The sequence below is a fragment of the Podarcis liolepis genome, assembly GCF_965112155.1.
Source record: "Podarcis liolepis genome assembly, chromosome: 13".
Lineage (NCBI taxonomy): Eukaryota > Metazoa > Chordata > Lepidosauria > Squamata > Lacertidae > Podarcis > Podarcis liolepis.
This window is the reverse complement of record NC_139573.1, coordinates 24439783-24459517: the sequence shown is the minus strand read 5'-3', so window position 1 is coordinate 24459517 and position 19735 is coordinate 24439783. Positions and strand designations below refer to the sequence as shown.

At 47.2% G+C, this 19735-nt stretch overlaps 1 protein-coding gene across 13 annotated transcripts in view; it reads right to left on the bottom strand.

Moving 5' to 3' along the window:
* NDRG2 (NDRG family member 2) overlaps nt 1-19735 on the bottom strand; it is a 41728-nt gene that overhangs the window by 20343 nt on the left and 1650 nt on the right. For 7 of the 13 annotated variants that reach the window (XM_083472310.1, XM_083472320.1, XM_083472315.1 and 4 more), the window contains exons 2-5: nt 12180-12262; nt 3070-3175; nt 300-420; nt 133-195 (exon numbers count right to left, since the gene is read on the bottom strand). In XM_083472310.1, the coding sequence (XP_083328436.1) occupies nt 133-195; nt 300-420; nt 3070-3175; nt 12180-12257 (368 nt within the window). In that variant the 5' untranslated portion in view covers nt 12258-12262. Of the gene's footprint in view, nt 1-132; nt 196-299; nt 421-3069; nt 3176-9884; nt 9930-12179; nt 12263-19735 lie in introns of all 13 variants that reach the window. The other 6 variants (XM_083472317.1, XM_083472314.1, XM_083472308.1 and 3 more) reach the window with 1 other exon arrangement.

The window sequence follows — 19735 nt, the reverse complement described above, 5'->3', positions numbered from 1 at the left end:
TGAATGCAAGGCTGTGCCTTTTCTGATTTTACACTCCAGTGCAAAGAACCCTTGTTTGAGAAGGCTGACGGGTGACCCCGTCGCAGGTTGTTGTCGCAACCCGCCCACCCGTGTGATCTCGCCCCGACTCACTTCACATATTGCAAGATGCACGGGATCATGTCAGCCAGCTGGTCCAGCGAGGGATACTGATACCTAGGAAGAGAGCAGAGAGCAGGGGCTGTGTTAGACTGCTAGGCTGTTGTCCCCATCACACCCAACGATGCGGGTGGGGCAGGAATGGAGGCTGCAAGGCTCACCCCAGAGGGAAGGCCGGGGCCCCCTCCTCCATGCCAGGCGCGTCCACATGTATCACCACGAAGTTCTTTATGATCTCTTGCATGTCCTCAAAGTGGAAGAGGGTGTCGAAGCACGAAAGATCTGGGGTGGGGGTGGGGAGACAGAAGAAGTGGGTGTCAGGCTGCAGAAGGCCAAGCGGTAGTGCCGTCGAGACTGGCGAGGTGCAAATCAAGACAGCGGCTGCTGCCTTGCTCCAGGAGTCAGTAAACAGGGCAGCAAACTGACTGTTGTTGCTTTTTTACACTGGAAGGTGCTGTTTGGATTCCTCGCCTTACCATGAAAGCCTATGCAAGTTTACAGTTGTACCTTGGTTGTCGAACGCCTTGGTACTTGGACGTTTTGGCTCCTGAATGTCGCAAACCCGGAAGTGAGTGTTCCGGTTTCCGAACGTTTTTTGGAAGCCAAATGTCTGACGCAGCTTCCGATTCAGTGCAGGAAGCTCCTGCAGCCAATCAAAAGCCACGCCTTGGTTTTCGAACCGTTCCAGGAGTCGAATGGACTCCCGGAACGGATTAAGTTCAACAGCCAAGGTACCACTGTACTCAGAAGTAAATCCCACTGTGTTCAGTGAGGCTTTTCCGCCAGGTAAGTATCCTAAGGGCTGCAGCCTAAGGGATCAAAATGTCTTCAGCTGGCCTGGCAAAAGAGCAAGAGATGGGGGCATTCAGACAAGCAAGCAACCTTGAATAGGAGAGAGCTCCTATGGTCTCCTTAACAAGGGTAAAAGCTTTTGCAGAGGAGAATCTTCTAGTCCAGACTTCTCCAACCTGGTGCCCTCCAGATGTTTTGGACTACAACTCCCATCAGCCCTAGCCAGCACAGCCATGGAAGCACATCCATGCTGGCTGGGGCTGATGGGAGTTGCAGGAAGGCACCATGATGGGAAAGGCTGATCTAGATGCTTTCAAAACCAGGAGATGATTGGCCTCAAGGGATGGTGGGAAATTCTGGAACAGAGTGCAGATCACTTGGGAAACATTAATGATAAATAGGACAATGTTTAAAATTTCAAATCAAAGTTTTAGAATGGAATCTGGCGATTCTAACGTCAAGGTATGAATCCACTTTTTTAAAAAAAGAAGAGTTAGGGAATAAAAAGCAGGCCTTTTGGGGGTATGAGAAAGTAGACCAGAGTGCACCAAAATGCAAAGCTGCATGACTGAAAGCTTTCCTCAAGTTTTCTTCTTCTTCTTAGCAGTGATAGTTTAAATGGTCCCTTGGCTGTGGAAAGAATGCAAGACAACCCATGTTTCGTTCACATTCACAACCCAGTGAGGAAGACCGCTATCATTCCTGTTTTCTAGGACGGGAACTAAGGACATTACACTCACCCTGAGAGAGCAGGCTCCGCCATTCCATGGGGAATTTTGGAGACTCCCTCGCAGACCAGCATAAATGGTTAGAGGGAATAAAAATGTCACACGTGCTGGAGGAGGCGCTGCTGGCTGCCTTTCTCTGCCTCTTGTTTATCTCCCCTACTTGGTGGCTATTTTTCTCTAGGAGTTGGAAGGGAGAGTAGTAGGGGAAATTAGCTGCTAAAGATAAGGTTGAGATAAACAACCAAGTAAGAACGAAAGCCAGCAGTTCCTCCTCCCCTGGATGAGTGTTTTCTGTCTCCTCCAGCTTTCAATGCCTGTTGCAGAAGGCAGAAGGCAGAAGGCAGGCAGGCGGGTGGGTGGGAAACTTCAGAGACAGCAGCAGTCAAATGCCTGCAGACAGACTCTGAGGCAGAGCGACCGACTTGCTTGAGAGTCGACCACCGAGCAAGCCCACAACGTAAACTCGAGCATCCTCAAAGGCCACAAAGAGCTGGTATTCTAGAACAGGAGTGTGGAAACATGCTCACAGACGCCTCTCCCCACACCCCCGCCCTCAAGCAACCCAAAGGCATGATCAGAGTTCAGGGACATATTCCAGCCAGGCAACAACTCTCAAGGACAGTGGTGAGGGGAGTGGCCGAAGAGAGGTGTGGTCCAGGGAGAGTACTGAGGGGCTGTATTTGCCCCTCCCCCATTGGGCCTGAGTGTCCCCCTCCCTCCTCTACATTGTTAGGAAGTGTTGGTTCTTCGTCCTCAAGCAGCTATGGTAGGATTGATTGTGATGGGTGGGGTAGAGTGCATCCCCAGGGGGCGGGCAGATCAAGGCAAATTAGGATCCGCCAGTAGATCGCAGGATGATTTGCAATCAGAAAGCAAAGGCTTTTGATTCCCCATTGTTCAAGAATAGTGTCCACAAATGGCTCTCCTTCCTTACATTAATCTGTTAGAATTTCTGATCCACACAAACTTAGATGTAGGTTTGTGCTCGTACATGCAGGTCTTCCCAATGTTTTGTTCACGGGGGGCAGCAGGTACCTGTCTCCAGCCTCCAAATAGGCCTTGAGATCTGTTTATAGTATTCTCCAAATAGGCCCTTGTATTTTGCACCTGATTGGTGGACCTTGGGGTCGTAGCCTGAAGTTTGCCCACACCAGTGGTATAGTATCAAGGAACCTCCACACAATAGGAGACCCAGTGAATGTGTGTGTTGCATAGGTGTGAATTTGTGTTGGGACCCCACGAAAACAAAAAGTTCTTGGGGTTCTTCCAGAATGGCAAGATCCTTGACGCAAATGTTCTACCAACTGGACTGTAGGGCAAATGGCCAAGTTCTCTCTTGGGGTTGCACTGTTTGGAAAGCCCCCAACCTCCCCTCCCTCCTGCCCCAACCAAGTGGGTGCTCCAGTCTTACGGTTTTGTCCCACATCATGGTAGGTGAGGATGGCTGGACGTTTGGGCTTGGGTGTCCCATGGATGGTGATTGTCACAACCCCATAAGGTGTCTCCACTGTGTGTTTCTGTGGAAGGGGGAAAAGAGAGAGAGATAGAAAGAAAGAAGGGTGAGCAAATGTGACATCATAGGGCTAGACCATAACCCAGTGCAGACAGCCATAACCAGACTTATGCTGAGTGTATGGAGGGAGAACTCGGGTCATAAGTGGTGGTGGCCCCATCTCTGACTTCTGTGCTTAGATGGTTCCTTGTAACGCATAAACTGATTATATATGTGTGGGCTTCCTCTGTGAAATCTGGGATCCAGCTAAATGCAGGGGTTGTACATCACATGTTCATAAAGATTTTGCACGCATAGATTCTATGTACAAGGCACAATCAACATGGGGTGGGGTGGGGAGGGAGCTGGTTGCTGTGATCCTAGCCCCCCTCCCCTTCCAGGCTTCCAGTGCATGCTGATCATAGCAGCTGTCTGCACAGAAAACATACAGTGCATGAGTAAAGACGTAGTTCAATCCTAGTTTGTTTGCACTTTTTAAATTAGGCTACCTCAAGGGACAGAGCTGAGACTGGGTTCAGAGACAGCAGAGAAATGGGCCGTCAAAAGACCACTCAGGGCCCAGTCAGTTGTTGCTTTCCCATACATCTAAGGCTGTGTGTGGTTAAAAACAAGGAGTGGGAAATGAAAATTACATGTGCGCACACAAAACTGGATATTTTCACTTATTTTGCACAGTTTATTCTACTTATGCTAGTTATGGGGTGGTGAAAACTACTATGCATGTACTATGGCCCACCCCGGCTGCTAGAACCTCTGCTCAGTACTTGAGTCCCCAGCATTGCCAACAATGCACAGCAATATATACCGTATTTTTCGCTCTATAAGACGCACCAGACCACAAGATGTACCTAGTTTTTGGAGGAAGAAAACAAGAGAAAAAATATTCTGAATCTCAGAAGCCAGAACAGCAAGAGGGATCGCTGCACAGTGAAAGCAGCAATCCCTCTTGCTGTTCTGGCTTCTGGGATAGTTGTGCAGCCTGCATTCGCTCCATAAGACGCACACACACATTTCCCTTTACTTTTTAGGAGGGAAAAAGTGAGTCTTATAGAGCAAAAAATATGGTAATCACCAGGTGGACCTTATCACAGTACGGAGATAAAATATTATCCCCCTTCTATTATCTGCACATCATGATACTGTTAAAGACCCAGTTACCAGTGTGATTAAAAATTGATAATATTCTTCTGTTCTAGTCCACCACCCTCAGCTTCTGATTTTCTGACCCTTCTATTTTCATGCCTATCTTCACAGCCTTGAGGACTAGAACCTTGGTGTTTTGTTTCAAAGAAGACTCTGATTCGTGGGATGCTCACTTTTGTTCCCCTGCCCAAGTACCCGCCAAGTCCATCAAGATCACTAGTTGCTTACTTTGTCCCTACAACTACTTCAAGACAACTCTATGTTTTTTGACCTGTAGATTAATATCAGCATCCCTTCCAAGGCTCTCAGGATAAAATTGAGAATAGTAGCCAAACCATGGTTTAAAGATGAGTTAGGAATCAAACCCAGAACATGTTGTTTATATGGTAAAGTCCACTCCAGGAATATGCCAAGTAAGATAGATTATTTGTAGCTTTGAGTATACAGGGTTCATTTTCTTCTCATCCCAATTTGGAATTTTATGAAAGGACATATATTATAATCCGCTTTCCTCTGTGCTTTTTCCTAATGTATAAATCATCTCCAAGCCATGTTGTAATCTTGAAATACATCTGAAGCGTGTGCAAGGTCAGGCGGTATGACTCATAAGTGAAGACTATGCTGGCACTCGCTGCCTTAAAAACGAAACACTGCCCACAACATTCCAGAACAAGTGCAGAATTCAGTGTCAGAGGACTGATCGTCTCCACCTTATCATTCCCATGATACACTGGGAGAAACCTGGGCCAATATTCAAAACAATCACATTTCTTCTCTCTCTCTCTCTCTTTAAAGTTCCTTGTTTATTCTACAAGCCCTTCCTGCTAAGGCTTTCTCTTATAGCACACAAGGGAACTCAATGTATTCAAAAGCAATTGGACACTCGGAGAAAGGTTGAGTGATTTGGCACCGGCAGATACTCCTTTCCAGAAAGGCAATAACACAGGCGTGAAAAGGGTAAAAGGTGGAGATGAAAGAAACAGTTCAGAAGAGAGGCAAGCGACCGCGAGTCTAGATTTAAGACTTGCTGGCAAGACTGCCACAAGCCCAAAGCGGGAAGCGTTGACTAATGGTTACAGATGATAGTCTGGGACAGCACCCACTGAGCCAAACAGAGGCCACCAGCCAGGCATTGTGGCTTGCCAGGAAGGTTGTTTGCTGAACCTTGAGTATTGTATTCAGGTCCTACACAACTCCTATTCAGGCGTTCTCCTTGTCCTGAGCCCACATGCACAGGGGAAGAGGAGTGCTAGTTCCCTCAACCCGTCCCAGGGGGGTCAAGTGAGACAGAAGCAAAGAGTTAGTTGGAGGGCTAGCTTTTGAAGCAGGAAGTCTTCTCTGCTCATTCCTGGCATACAGCCCATGACATCAGGTTCTGGATCCCAAAGAAAAGCTATCCCTCCAACTCATGGAGAATGACAGCGATGGCAATGGGTGGGGTGGGGTGGAGGAGCTGTCCTTGCCTTCCCCCCCCCCTCACACAACGATTAAAAACAACAGAAGAATGCCTGAATGAAGCCCCTGTTGGTGTACAAACTGTGGAAGGCAACTAACAGGCATGTCTAATGGGGTTACAGTGGTACCTCAGGTTACATACGCTTCAGGTTACATATGCTTCAGGTTACAGACTCCGCTAACCCAGAAATTGCGCGGCGGCGGTGGGAGGCCCCATTAGCCAAAGTGGTGCTTCAGGTTAAGAATGGTTTCAGGTTAAGAACGGACCTCTGGAACAAATTAAGTACATAACCAGAGATACCACTGTATATACAGCTCCCTGGTAGGACTCTTAATACAGTCCTGCAGCAGGGTTTCTACTAAGCCAGGGGTGAGGAACTTATTTTAGCCTGAGGCTCACATTCCCTTCTAGGAAACATCAGGTGGTTGTGGCAGTGCAGGCAAAAGTGGGCAGGATGACAAATGTTAACTTACTCTCACACCCCTCTCCATCTTCCACCCAGGCATGGGAAAGAAGGATTATAAGAGTTTGGGGACATGTTCTAGCCAGGCAAAAACACTCCAGTAAAGGAGCCAGCGAAACATGGCCTGTGAGGAACAAGAGTCCCAAAAGTCAAACAGAAAGGCCTGGAGGCGGTTCCTGGACCTGAGGCTTCCCATTCCTGTCCTATGCCAAAGGAACATGGCAGAATGGAAGTCTGGCTTATACTTAAGGGTACAACATGTAGAGAATGGGCTGTGCCTAAACACAACATACTTGGCAGCTTCTGTAGTTTTGCAAACCCAGGCAGGAAGTCAAAAGAGGAAATCCCTTGTGGCCTCTGCTGCTGCTGCAGAAAAGTGTTGGGCTGTGTTTGGCTTGGTGGGTTTTCAGTCATGGTACAAAGGCAGACATTGCTCCCGTGTCTTTAACAGCTGTGTAGGGCTGGCAAATAATGCCAGTGCAGGAGTGCGCAACATGGTACCAGCTGATCAACACACAGAGGCCTCTTTCCTTTTTGCATCTGGTCACTCAACTAGCCATAAGCCCCTTGGGAGGTTTTTGTTTCATCCATGTCGGCACACCAGCTACTGTTGTTTATTGCAGCCTAATCTAATCTTACATTTTCTTATCTACTCTCCTGCATTCTGATTTGTTTTATGGGTTGTAGTTTTATTGCTTTTGTGTTGACTTTGGATGATTTGGCACCTGTGTGCATGTTTGTGTTCCCAAAAACATTTCAATAGAAATATTGTGATTGATGCAGCAGTGTGGTGGAACAGGGAGGGGCAGGGATGTTGGCGTCATCTCGGGGGGGCATTACTTGCCAATTCTTTATGTGCCAAATAATTAAGCTTAACTCAAAGAGAAACCCACCAAATAAACTAAACAGAGGAAGAGGGAGGTAACCTTAGCAAGCATAGCTAAGAGGCTAAAACCAGCACTTTTCTTTCTGAAAGAAATCCCAGATCCCTATATCATGACCAACCAAAATGCCACAAAATACTGACCAAGACTTTGAGCCCACCCAAACTGCACAAAGTGGGGGATGGGTTGAAGGGAAAAAATGCTGTCAAAGGTTTTGCTTCTTCTTTTGTACAGGCTTAGGAGGGGCTTGGCTATCAGGCCTGTCATTAGAGTAAATGAACATCAGCATTTACCCACTACACCACTGAATGAATGATCAAAATAATAAATAAAGTGGAACTGCAACAAAATTTTGCAGTACATCCTCCCCCTGACAGCTTGGACTGGTGGTTTTTTGGGAGCTTTTTTTGTCCATCTAGGTTGTCTTTTTCTCTCTCTTTTTGGTCCAACTGGGTTTTGTTTCATTCCTTTAAAATATATTTTTGGACTTGGGAAAACATCAGGGCTACCAATACTGCCTCTCCTGTTACTCAGCAACCTCATTTTGGCTCCATTTTTCTTGGCACACCCCACCTCCGTTCGCTCTTAGAGGGAGCAATAAATAAAGCTAAACTCGTCACCCACCAAGTGCAGCTTAGAATCCTAACAGCTGGTAAGGTCTGGAAGCCAAGCCTCCAGGAGTCTGCCTCTAGCTCTGGGATGAAATGCAAATATAGTTTAAGAATTTGACCTGTCCAGGGCTTGACTCTGTCATGCTGGGTGGTCTTGGACAGACCTAAGTTTCCTGATCTTTAGTTCCTCGTTTGGAAAATGGGCACAAGAATGACTTACCTTGCGTGTGGGTGGACTGGTGCAATAAGATTTTTGCAATCAGGAAGAGCAGCTATAATTTGGCATTTCCATTATGTAAAGGGTTGCCTCTTTCCGTTTACACCTGCTGTGTCACCAAACCTCATAGCAACCCTATAATTATATTTTCCTATTTTACCAAATGGGACTTTGCCTTGCCTAAGGCTGATCAATGAGGTCATGACTAAACAGAGAAGAGTTGCCACTTTTTTAGCCGGATAGCGAGCAGGGATTTCAACAGGTGCAGCTTTCCTCAACATGGTGGTGGTGACAGAACTTGTCCCAGCTGCTCCTGCATTTTTGAAAGCAGCTTGATTTACAGAAGTCAGCAGGAAAAGCTTTTCATAACATAAGGGATGAGCATGGCTGGACTTGCTCGTTAAAGGAATAGGAGCATGGATATTTCTAAGACCTGGCAACCCAAGTGATGGAATAAGCTGCATATGTTGAAGTTCTGCACATCCCACAGCCATTTAAGCCCACAGAGTGGAAGCAAGGATGGTAGAAGCTTTAATTCAAGCCCATCATGGTCCTGGCACTGACCAAGGAACTGACTGGTAGATGGCAAGGTAGAATAGTGTTAGCCTGCTGGAGTTGGCAAAGGTGCCTCCTATATATCTTGAAGACAAGAAACAAGAAACAGGCTGGGCCAGAGCCAAGATTCCATGGGAGAGCTGTTGTGCCTTTAATGATTATATAATGGAGAAATTAAAGGTGGCTCATTGCGAGATCTTGTGCAAGAGGTCTTTTGAATCTCCAAGTAAGGCTAGGAAAGACCCCTGCCTGAAACCCTGCAATTATAGACAAGAGCATAGTCAGCAAGCATAGGCAATAAGAAAGCTAGATAGACCAGTGCTCTGACACACTCTACAGCAGTGCTCTGTTTCAGTTTGACAGAGGCATCTTTTCTCAGCATACAGAGAAAGGTGGCAACCCCAGAAGTGCCCTCAGCTCCTGCTCACAAGGCCTTAAGTTGGTTACACAGAAGTCATGACTCCATTATCTGCTTATGTTAGATGTGGGGAACCTTTGTCCCTCCAGATGTTGCGGAACTACAACTCCTGTCTTCTCTAGCCATTGGCTATGCTTGCTGGGGCTGATGGGAGTTGTAATTCTTCAACATCTGGAGGGCCAAAGGTTCCCAACACCTGGCTTACACTGACTTGCTAAATAAACCGTGGGGGTGTGGACCCTCCAGAAGGACTCCAACTCCAACCAGCCCTGACCAGCATGGCCCATGGTCAGAGGTGATGGGAGTTGGGGGTCCAACAACAACTGGAAGGCCACAGTCTCTCCATCCTTGTGCTGTAAGCTCACTCTTCCTTCACAGACTGGGGTTGCTGCTTCTCCCTCAAAAAGGACTCAGTGTCTCATCCCAGAGTAGCAAATCAACAGTTGTTGGAAGGAATTCAACAGGAGTAAAACCAGGGGCGCCAACAAAAATTTTGTTGTGGGTGCTCAGCACCCACACTGCAGAGCCCCCAATGCAACTTCTGGTGCCTTGAAAGCACCAGAAGTCATGTCCAAGGTCTTGTGAGACCCTGGTGATGCTGTCTGAGGCCTTGCGAGATCTTGGTACCTGAATTCTGGTGGCACCAGAAGTCAGGTTCCGAGGCCGGGGCACACATGATGACATGACCAATAATTTTGGGCCCAAGTTGGCTCCCCTGGGTAGAACTCTGAAACTCCAGGCTGAGGGAAAGGTGCACTTGCAGGATTTCTGCTCAATCAATCAGGCAGCAACTGCAATGCTTGGATGTACAGTATACCCAGAATGGATGGAACAAGGAGAGAAGGAACGATCACTGAGGGGTTAACACAGCTTCTTTCTGTTTGGCATTTTTGGTATCAGGGCGTTCTGAGGGTTTGGGGCACCAGTTCTGTCCCCGTGAACAAGAGGGGAAGGGGTGGTGATTACCTGGCCTTGTTCCTGCAGAAGTTTGGCTGCTATCAGTTCAGCATCCTAGAACACAGAGAGAGAGAAAGAGAAAGGAGGGGGGAAGACAGACAGACAGACAGACAGACGGAGAATGCAGGGTGGGAAGTAAGTGAGGAAAAAGAATCAGAGTTATGGGAATAGGGCAGGGGAGCGGAAATCAAGGGGGTGCAGAGACTTCCTGCTATAGATAGGGGCCCTTTTTACCAGCACGGGCAATGAGCAGACATTGAGCAAAACTGGACTCACCAGAAAGCTAACTGCACTGTAGAGCTGTAACGCTAAGGGCTCAACCTGCTTCCTTACATGCTTTCTGCTAAATGATGCATTGTTTAGCTGAGGTCATCCTGTGTCTTTGGGGAAAGGCAAAGGCCTGCTCCCTACCCATGCTTCCCCAAAGAAACTAGCCATTTAGACTGTATAGTTCACCAGAGCAGTCCCGGCAACCTGTGTCCAATGGTAAGGACACCTGGGCTAAAAGCACACCTGTGCCAGATGTTTTCCCTGCCACATATCCTAGGACTTCTATGATTAAGAATATGACTTCCTGGGAACATTTGCACACACCCACACCTTACTTAACCCAGGTGATTTCACAGTTTTGAGATCAGTTGCTGGGAAGTGATTAGCACCTGAGTAAAAAGGAATTAACTGGCTGCACCGTCCTTTGCAAGGGCTGAGCTGCTTTCGCATGGAACACAAGCTTCGGGGGGGGGGAGATCCTTTGTTGAGAGCACCCCTAAGTATTGAGTACGACAAAGCAGATAGCGCCAAGGCATTTAGATACAAAGCAACCTGTTGATCGTATAAATCAATGGTTTGATTTCTATCCAAATACACTCTGTGGCTTATTAAAACAGATATTGCATCACCTCTTCGGTCAGGTCAAACTCTGTTGCCTCTGAAAATTAAAATAAGTAGTCTAAGGGCTCCATTCACCTAACTTTTACTCAAAAGGAGACCCACTGAAGTTAATGTACCTATGTTATCAATTTTAATGTGTCTACTCTGAGTATGACTAAGACTGGTACAGTTCATAATGTCTGTGGATTTGCAGTGCAGCTCCAGAAACATAACAACAGGCTGGACAAGTCTGCACCAAAATCTCCCCCAGCAGCATGACCGCAAAGGATTGTAAGTGCAACATTTCTGCAAGTGTTTTTTGCTGTTTTATTTACTGCATTCATTCATATTCCAGCATTTACGTCTGGAAGCTCAAGGCTCTGCTAGGTATCCAAGAACAGGCCAGCTTTGGCAATCCTGATAATGCCCTGGACCTGGGATGTGATTCTCCGGTCAACCAGTTTATATAAATGTCTCACTTCATCATCAATGGAAGGCAAAACAAGCCCTCTGCATAGACCAAGGGAGGATAAGGGTTTATACCACTATTCAGAGAGTTAAAGCTCTCAAATAGCAACAGCCAGGGAAGGGCTACAGCACAGTGGTAGAGCATGAGTGTCTGAATTTCCCCCCTTCCTCAATAGAGGAGATGGTCCAGCTGTTGCATCTCTGTCCTGCAGTGCTTTGAAAGAGACATGCTTCGTCTCTCAGTAGAGCTCTGTCACCTCTATGGATGTGGCCAGCAGAATTGGTGGATTGGCAGAGGTTGCAATTTTTAGGTATCTGGAGGGGCCATGGATTGGTGGTAGAGTCAGTGGTGGTGGGTGCCCATTGGGATTGGTAGGGTGGAAGGCAGGGAGGCCACCAGTAGGTGGAGCCAGAGCCAGAGCCAGAGCCAGGCGCAGCCAACTAATTCTGGTTTTGTCCCCCTCCTGTTCCCTGCCGCATTCTACAAGGGCAACACTTGAGATTGAGGGGGGAAGAAACTGACACCCAGAGCTGCCCCCTGGACTGGATGTAAGGAAGAAGGCAGGCAGGCAAGGTTGGTGGGGCATTTGCGATAACGGACCAGCCTCCAATGGGTAGAGCACATATTTTGCACAGACTTTGCACATGAAAGAGCCCAAGTTCATTTGCCAGCCTCTCCAGCTACAAGGATGTAGCAACAGTGTGATGGGGGAAAACAAAGCAAAACAAAACAAACAAAACTTCTGCCTGAAGCACTAGGCCCTTCCACCATTGGGCCAGATGGACTGACTACTGAGCTCAGCGTAAGGGAGATTTTTTATGCGTCTGCTTTGCCAATCTGCTTCAGACGGAAAGGAACAAGGAGAGAAACAGGCAAGACTGGACAGCTTTGGGTACACTGGTGAGAAGGAGAAAGAGGGATGGCAAGGAAGGGGAGAGTCAGGGGAATCCTGTCCTTTTGCTGACCTTGCCCGGATCAGGTGCTCCTGGAGCTCGCAGAAGCGGCTTCTCCTCAGTTATCTGCACTTCCTGAAGCTCCGTCATGGCTCCTGAAGCAAAATATAAGAGACACAGACATCAAGCAGTGTATTAGCTGGGGCACAGCCACATGCATCTGATAAGTCACTGGCTGAGGATGGGGCTCCTGTCAGGACTCTACTCATGGCAGAGCCAGAGTTAGGGCAGTACAAGCAGTTCCCCTGCACAGAATGCAGAGCCAAGGGGGCACAAAATGATGGTGAAAATAACCACCTATATTTATACGGATACCTACTGAGAAGATTGATTGAAAAAGCAATTGTACCAAAAGGAATTATTGTGAAAATAATAAATATTTAGGGTCTCTGTGTGTGCCAGATTTTGTCCTTGCTCAGGGCGCTGTATTACCAAAGTACACCGCTGCTCATGGTTTTCCTCAAAGCTTTCTGCTGGATCTTAGTGATGGCTCACACAGGAATAGTCCTCATCTGATGGCTATTCCATCAAGCAGGGATGGCAGATGTGAATCAGTCATCCTGGACCAAATGCCAGCCAATAGAATTCGCATATTACCCAGTGTGAACTCAACTGTTATGCTTTCCAACGTGGCATCACTTTACAGTGACACATTTATCTGCTGGCCATTAAGTGAAGAGGTCAAGAAATGTATCTGTGAACCAACCAAGAGTCTTGGCTTTACTTTAACAAAGAGATGAGCCTCACTGTCCATCAAAGAGTGTTTTTGAACACCACACATAAAACTGCCCATACTGTGGATCTCCGGCAGGTTGTATTGATTTTATCGTATATCAGTTGATTGCATGTGTATTATTTCTGCTAGATGCTTTTGAGACTATTCCTCAGAAAGGCAGGATACAAATTTAAATAATAAATAATTGAAAACAAATGTGTGCCAAGTTGTGAGTGTGGGAATGAAAGTGGAACAGAGAACATATGAGGTAGGTGTCACTTTAAAATTACTGATGCAGGTGATGCAAAATAAATTTTAAAATCTCAAACACTCTGCATCATGATTACTTGTGAAAATAACTGAAGCCTATAAGGATGCTATTATTTTGGTTTAACTATCACGGAGGCAGCTGCAAAGACAAAGTGTAAGAACGGAGGACATAACACAAGTTGTAAAAATATCATACCTAAAATGGTGTTCTGTGTTTTGTTGTTGTGGTTGAAATAATATCTTTTAAAACTCTGCGGGTATGTGTGATATTTTGCGGCACCGTGCTGTTGTTTAATCTGTGGCATTTATGTGACTGTGTTTTGACCAATGGCCCTATGCCTAATGCAATAAACCTCCCATTTTACAGGTTGGGGGACTGAGGGAGAGAGACTCATCTAAGGGTACACAGGGGGTCCTGGACAGAGCTGAAGAAGTGAACCCAGCTGTCCTAGATCCAAATCCTCTGGTTATGTAATGGCGTGTAACTTTATATAAAGGACCATTCCTTGGCAGGGGCCCAGGGTCAGCCTGACATCAAAAACAACCCAAGTGGTATCGCTTAGCTTAAGGGTTCCAATTAAAAAACAGTGCTCTGAGAGTTGCACCCCAGAATCTTTTGCAATAGCCCAATGGGTGTCAGGATGCAATTCTGACGAACGCCATTGCACCCCATCATTCTCGGCAAAGGAGCAAGAGATTGTGGGGAGGCACTTCTTGAACTGTGCCATGCCGTTGCTTCCTGTGGCAGTGGAACCCCTTGGCTAAGCCCTGCAGCTGGCACAGCACCAGCCCTGATCATTCCTGCTGGGAGTGCAATACATGATCAAGCGCTACAGTAGTTAACGAGAGCCGCTGTGACGTGTGGAGCAGAGCGGTACACCAGCAGAGACACTGCATCAAACCATAGGTGCACCCAGCTCAGTATTACCTGCACTGACTGGCAGAGGCTCCCCAGGGTGTCGGGAAAGCCCTACACACAGATGCCAGGGATTGAACCTGTGGCCTTCTACATGCAAAGCAGATGTTACAAGCGTGCATATACTGAAGGTGTATGCTCCGTGGTGCTATCCTCCCCAATCCAAATTTTGCACTGAGGGAACCTAATCTCTATACACAGCACAACCGTGATCTTTCCAATCATACAAAAAAGAAATCTATGCTTATATTTCACAATTTATTTTCTTTTTTAGTAACTACCTGGAGGGGCCAGAAGTAAAAAACTTAAAAGCCTAGCTGAAAGATTAGCTCTCCAGCCCCATGCATATCCGCACCCTAAATCCTGAGGTTTCCTCAAGCCCACGTTGTCCTTATCCCAATTCCTCCCTTCCCCGTTCTCTGGACTGGTATGTTCAGTGGCTAAACTATTCCCTGTTCAGTTGATGCGGAAAGCTACCCCCCCCCTTCAGGATGCATAAAAATCAGTGTGATTGTTTTTAAAATTGACTTTTTAACAAAACATTTCAAAATACATCATGGGTCTCCCCCAACCCCCAAGTAACCCATCTAAAATAACACCTGAATGGAACAGGTTCCAGTTCATACTGCCAAACTCTTAAAACTGAATCACGGCCATCTATCAAACAGATTACTGTATAAATTAAAGTCTGGTCTGTTTAAAAAAAGCTCTGGTGGGCAGAGGGCGCTTGACTGCTGAGGTTAAGCATCATAACGATGCATTAAGTTTTGTGTATCCCGTTTATTGCCAAGGGCTTCCTAATGCACCTGGTGACTGTAAACACTAGGATACAGATGTGCTCTCCTACATACCACCAGGATCATCCATGGGAGACCATATTGGTGATCTTGGGCTCTTTTATAGTGTGTGCCTTCCAACTATCAAAGCTCTTCAGAGTGTCCCAGTTCTCAAATTATGAATATTTGTGCATCGGCCTCCACAAATCCACTCGCCAGCTCACCTGGGATGAGCGCCCTCCGTCCTCTAGCAAACAGGACATTCAGCACCTGACAGAGGTTCAATTGCCAGTGCAGTTTCTGAGCAGGTAAGAAACAGCAGGAGTGCCTTCCAATCAGCATGAGACTTGAGCTGTTTCTTTTCCTCTCCATGCCAGGCACAGACAGGCACAGATCCTGCATTGGACTAGATGAGCCTTGGGGTCCCTTCCAACTCTACAATTCTATGATTCTGTGACCCTGCCTCTCCTAAAGCCCTCTGTGCATGCCAGAGGCGTCAAGGAAGGGAATAGTTGGCGACTGCATATAATAGTTGACTAGTAAGACACTTGTTTTTGAAGCTGCTAAACAAACTACATGGAGATTTATTTTCCATCTGATGGGCAAACAGTGTATTGCCCAGCAACGACTAACCTATTTTTACAGAAAGCTCTGGACATTTACAGCTCAGTCCTATGCTTGTTTACTGGAAGTATATCCCACTTTGTTCAACAGGACTTAGCTCCAAATAAATATGCACATGACTGCAACCTAAACTTCCAAGTAAGTGATCTTGCTTAGTATTCTCACATAGCACAGAGAGTCTCCAAAAGAAATTTATCTTCTAACAGATGTAGTTGTGCTGTGCATGTGAATACCATGACCACGCATTTTGGATCATGTTCCTAGTTGATATTAATACTTCATTTAGTTTCAAACCAGCAGGTTAGATCCAGACTTAAGTTGACTGAAGTTAGGCTGCAGCTCTATGCACATTTACTTGGGAGAAAGTCTCACTGAATTCAGCAGGGCTTACTTCTGGGAATATGCATTGCAGAGTTAGATGCCACTGAAATCAATAGGACAAGTTAGTTGTGACTTAAATTAAGCCTCACTGATTTCAGTGGGAATTAAGGGTGCCAAAGGCAACCTGTTTGAGCATTCCTCCTGATTCATTTGCAGGAAAATTAGACAACGTAGGCCATTTAATAAGCATTCGTACATACTCATTTGTTTGCAGGGGAAGCTTTATCCCACACTTCCCAGTGCATTTTTAAAAAAAATAATTGCAGAAAGTCCAACCATTGGGGGAGGAAGTGTGTTTGTTGCGCAAGCTCTCCCAATCAACTCTAATTGCACTACCCAAATTTGCCAGTAAGCGATTGAATTCCACTTGAGAATAGCAACAGCCTGGAAGTGCCCAGAGTGCAACTGACTTGAGCCTGGATGCAAGCCAATGTTTGAATTGTGCTACAGCAATCCGCCAGCTTGCTCATGCCTGTTCAGGAAATATGTGAATTTCAAAATGTAGAAGTTGATTTATTTAAGTCAATGATCTGCCTGCCTTCTTCTTTTCTTCATAATTTAAATCATCCTGGCCGTGCCTAGGAAAAAAATGCTGTATGGGAAATAGCCCTAAGCTACTACAAAGTTCACTGGGTGGTCTTGGGCAAATCTCTCTCCCAGGGCTGATTCACACATGCAGGTGTATCAGAATTTCTCTCTGTGCCTGCAACATGACATAATGCATGTTAGTCCCACTATGGGGCTAGTTCAGTAATACAGGGACAGCCAAAGTAGACTACAACTCCCATCATCCCTGATCTTTTGGCCATGGTAGCTGGGACTGAAAGGAGCTGGAAGTCCAACAACATTGGCCATCATGGTACACGTGTTGAGGACTGCAGCCTTCATTACTGTTCATGTGGTGACTGTCAATGGATTATGTGAAAATACACACTACAGTGGTACCTCGGGTTACAAACTCCGCTAACCCGGAAGTAGTACCTTGGGTTGAGAACTTTGCCCCAGGATGAGAACGGAAATCGTGCACCGGCAGCACAGCAGCAGCAGGAGGCCCCATTAGTGAATGTGCGCCTCAGGTTAAGAATGGTTTTGGGTTTAGAACGGACCTCCAGAACAAATTAAGTTCATAACCAGAGGTACCACTGTACTGGGGAAGACAATCCCTAAAGGAAGTTCTATCTGAGAGGAGTTAGAGCCACGGCAGATCATTCAAACATGCAAGTCATCCCTTGATGGTGCAGGCATCTCTTTGAGGAGTAGCCCATGGGGCTGTTGGAAGGATTACAAAGAGGAAGAAGAAAAAAGGCAGGAACTGTGAAACTCTTTGGACCATTCTGGAACATGCAGTAATGAACTGTGCTTGTAAGGGGTGTGTCTGCATATAGTCTGCCAACACTCACATATTTCGATGCATCTGAAAAATGGAACCGTCCTCCCTCCTGCCCCAGGGCACTCTAAAGAAGGGGAAAGTACGTGTGCGGGTGTCTGTGTGTGCATGCCCCCCCCCACACACACACAGAGAGAGAGAGAGAGAGAGAGAGAGAGAGAGAGAGAGAGAGAGTCCAAGAGCACACCAAACAACCACCATGAACACATAGACCCCCTAGAACCATGGAAGGGCCGGTCCCCATTATCTGGCAGCTAACCAAAGACACAGGAACCTGTGACCCAAACTAGAGGTTTTTATCCAAACTGGGGCAACATCTATCTCCTCTCTTCTCCCTGGTAGATACCTTCAAGCAAGCCTTACCATGCTATTGAGGGTTTGTTTGTTTTATTTATTTTGCACTGGAGTTAAATTTTATGAACAGAAAAGAGAGAGGAGCAATGAGGGAGCAGGATGGCTAGGCATCCTCTTCCCTGGCCCTCTTTTGCTCTTTCAAACTAGGCTACTTTCCCCTTGCTGAGATGTGAACCTTCCTTACTTCCCTCCCTCCTTCCCTCTCTCCCACCACCAGGTGCCACTCCATTGCTGGCACAAGCAGAGGGGCTGCCAGGAGCCCCATAAAAGCAGGAGGTCCCCCCCTTTTCCCAGGCTCCCTCTTCTTCTTCTCCTCCTCCTCCTCCTCCTCCTCCTCCTCTCTTTCCCTCTCTTCTTCTCCCTCCCAGGTGCTGTGGCTGGTTTCCACTCTGGCCTCCATCCAAGGATCCCCCTCCTGGGCCATAAATAGCTGTTTTGATCACCCTGGCACGGGCAGCGATCCAGTTCCCCCGGGGTGCTCCTTGTCACTCTGGGGCCCTTAACAGGGCCTGGAAGGAACAGGCATCCAGAAGAGAATTCTTCCAGCCAATCACTGAAGCAGCAGCTGCACACAGAGACCTTCCCAGTGCAATGGGCAGAGAAGGCCAGGCCGAAGTGGGGGAAGCCAGGATCTCCCCGGTCCCTGGCTAGGAAGGTACAAAAGGGAGAATGAGGTTTGCAGAGAGAACGGCGGCCGATCTGCTGGCACAGAATGCAATAAAGTACTTTTGGGGCTAGGTATTCTACTCCTGACATTTAAAGCACATATCCCCCTTCCCCCAAGAATCCTGGGAATTGTAGTTTGTTAAGGGTGCTGGGAACTGTAGCCCTGCAAGGGGTGAACTATCATTCCCAGGATTTGTGGGTGGGTGGGTGCTTTAGATGTACGCTGCATTCACAGATTGTGTCTCACTTGCTGTATAGTCCTTTCTACAGTTGCTGGGTTTTTTTGTTGCTATTCTTCGTCACCTTGGTAGGGCTCCAGTGTTTTCAGGTGCTGAATGGTAAGCCCAAAAAATCGGACAGGTGCAGTTTCCCTGGCACAGAGCTGCTCTGCTGGAAGGAAAGCCCCACCTGTTGAATATATGCCTGCTGCACAGCTGTTAAAGACACAGGGAGCCCTGCCAGGAAGAAGGTTCCCATTCACCAAGCCAATACTGCACAGAACCTCAGAAGCTGTGGTTAAAAGGCTGCTTAGCTGGGTGGGGGTATCCGTCCCCCCTTTTCTCTTTCTCTCTCTCCCACTCAACTCACACAGCCAGATTTGATCCAGGGTTGAATAAGCCCGAGAATCTCCCTCTCTCCTCCTGCTTTCACAACCAGCCTTTCTGAAACGTAAAGAGTGCCTCTGAGCACGTCCAGTGATTTTTCTACCCCACTTCTCCCAAGGCAGATCTGAGCCCTGGCAACACCTATTTTAGAAAGGAAGTGCTACAAAGGGGTGGAGGTATACTCAGCCTTCTCATGTGCTTGTCAACCCCCCTCCCTGTTTTGGAGGTCCCAAGACAGCAGCAAAACTAGGTTACTGAGCCCATTGTGGGTTGTGTACTTTGTTTAGCGGCTCAGAGGCCTAGGCTATGCACATATCATCCCCAGACCCCAACAAACAGGTGCTCCAATTTTAAAACAACAGTAGCTACTTGTGTATACCAGGACATGTGTGTTTGTGTCTGGAGAGTCTTAATGTCCATGCACGTGAGACGTTTCAACTAAAACTGGTCTGTTTTCCCTTCACTGCTTGCTCCAAATAAACCCAATTACTCCCAGACCTTCTGTTTGGAAAGTGGACAATGGGGGTTCCTAGATGTGCTCACATCTAGTACAGTCAAGAGGTTATGTGTGAGGAGGTGATACATGTGGGAAAGATCCCTGGTGTCTTCAGTAGTAGAACCCAAGCACATGGCAAGGGGGCGGGAGACTGTGCTGCTGCTGCTGCTGAAGACTGTGGAAAGCTGAAAGTTAGCTCCAGGTAATGTAGGTTGCCACAGAGCTTCCAGGTGCCCACAGATGCCAACACAGGGAGGGCCTACGTGCCAGGCGGCCTTGGCACTCACACCAGAGGATCTGGAAACACAGGCACACACCTGCCGCTGAGGCCACGTGAAGCCCCACCAGGCTTGGGGGCTGGGAACATGCAGCAAAAAA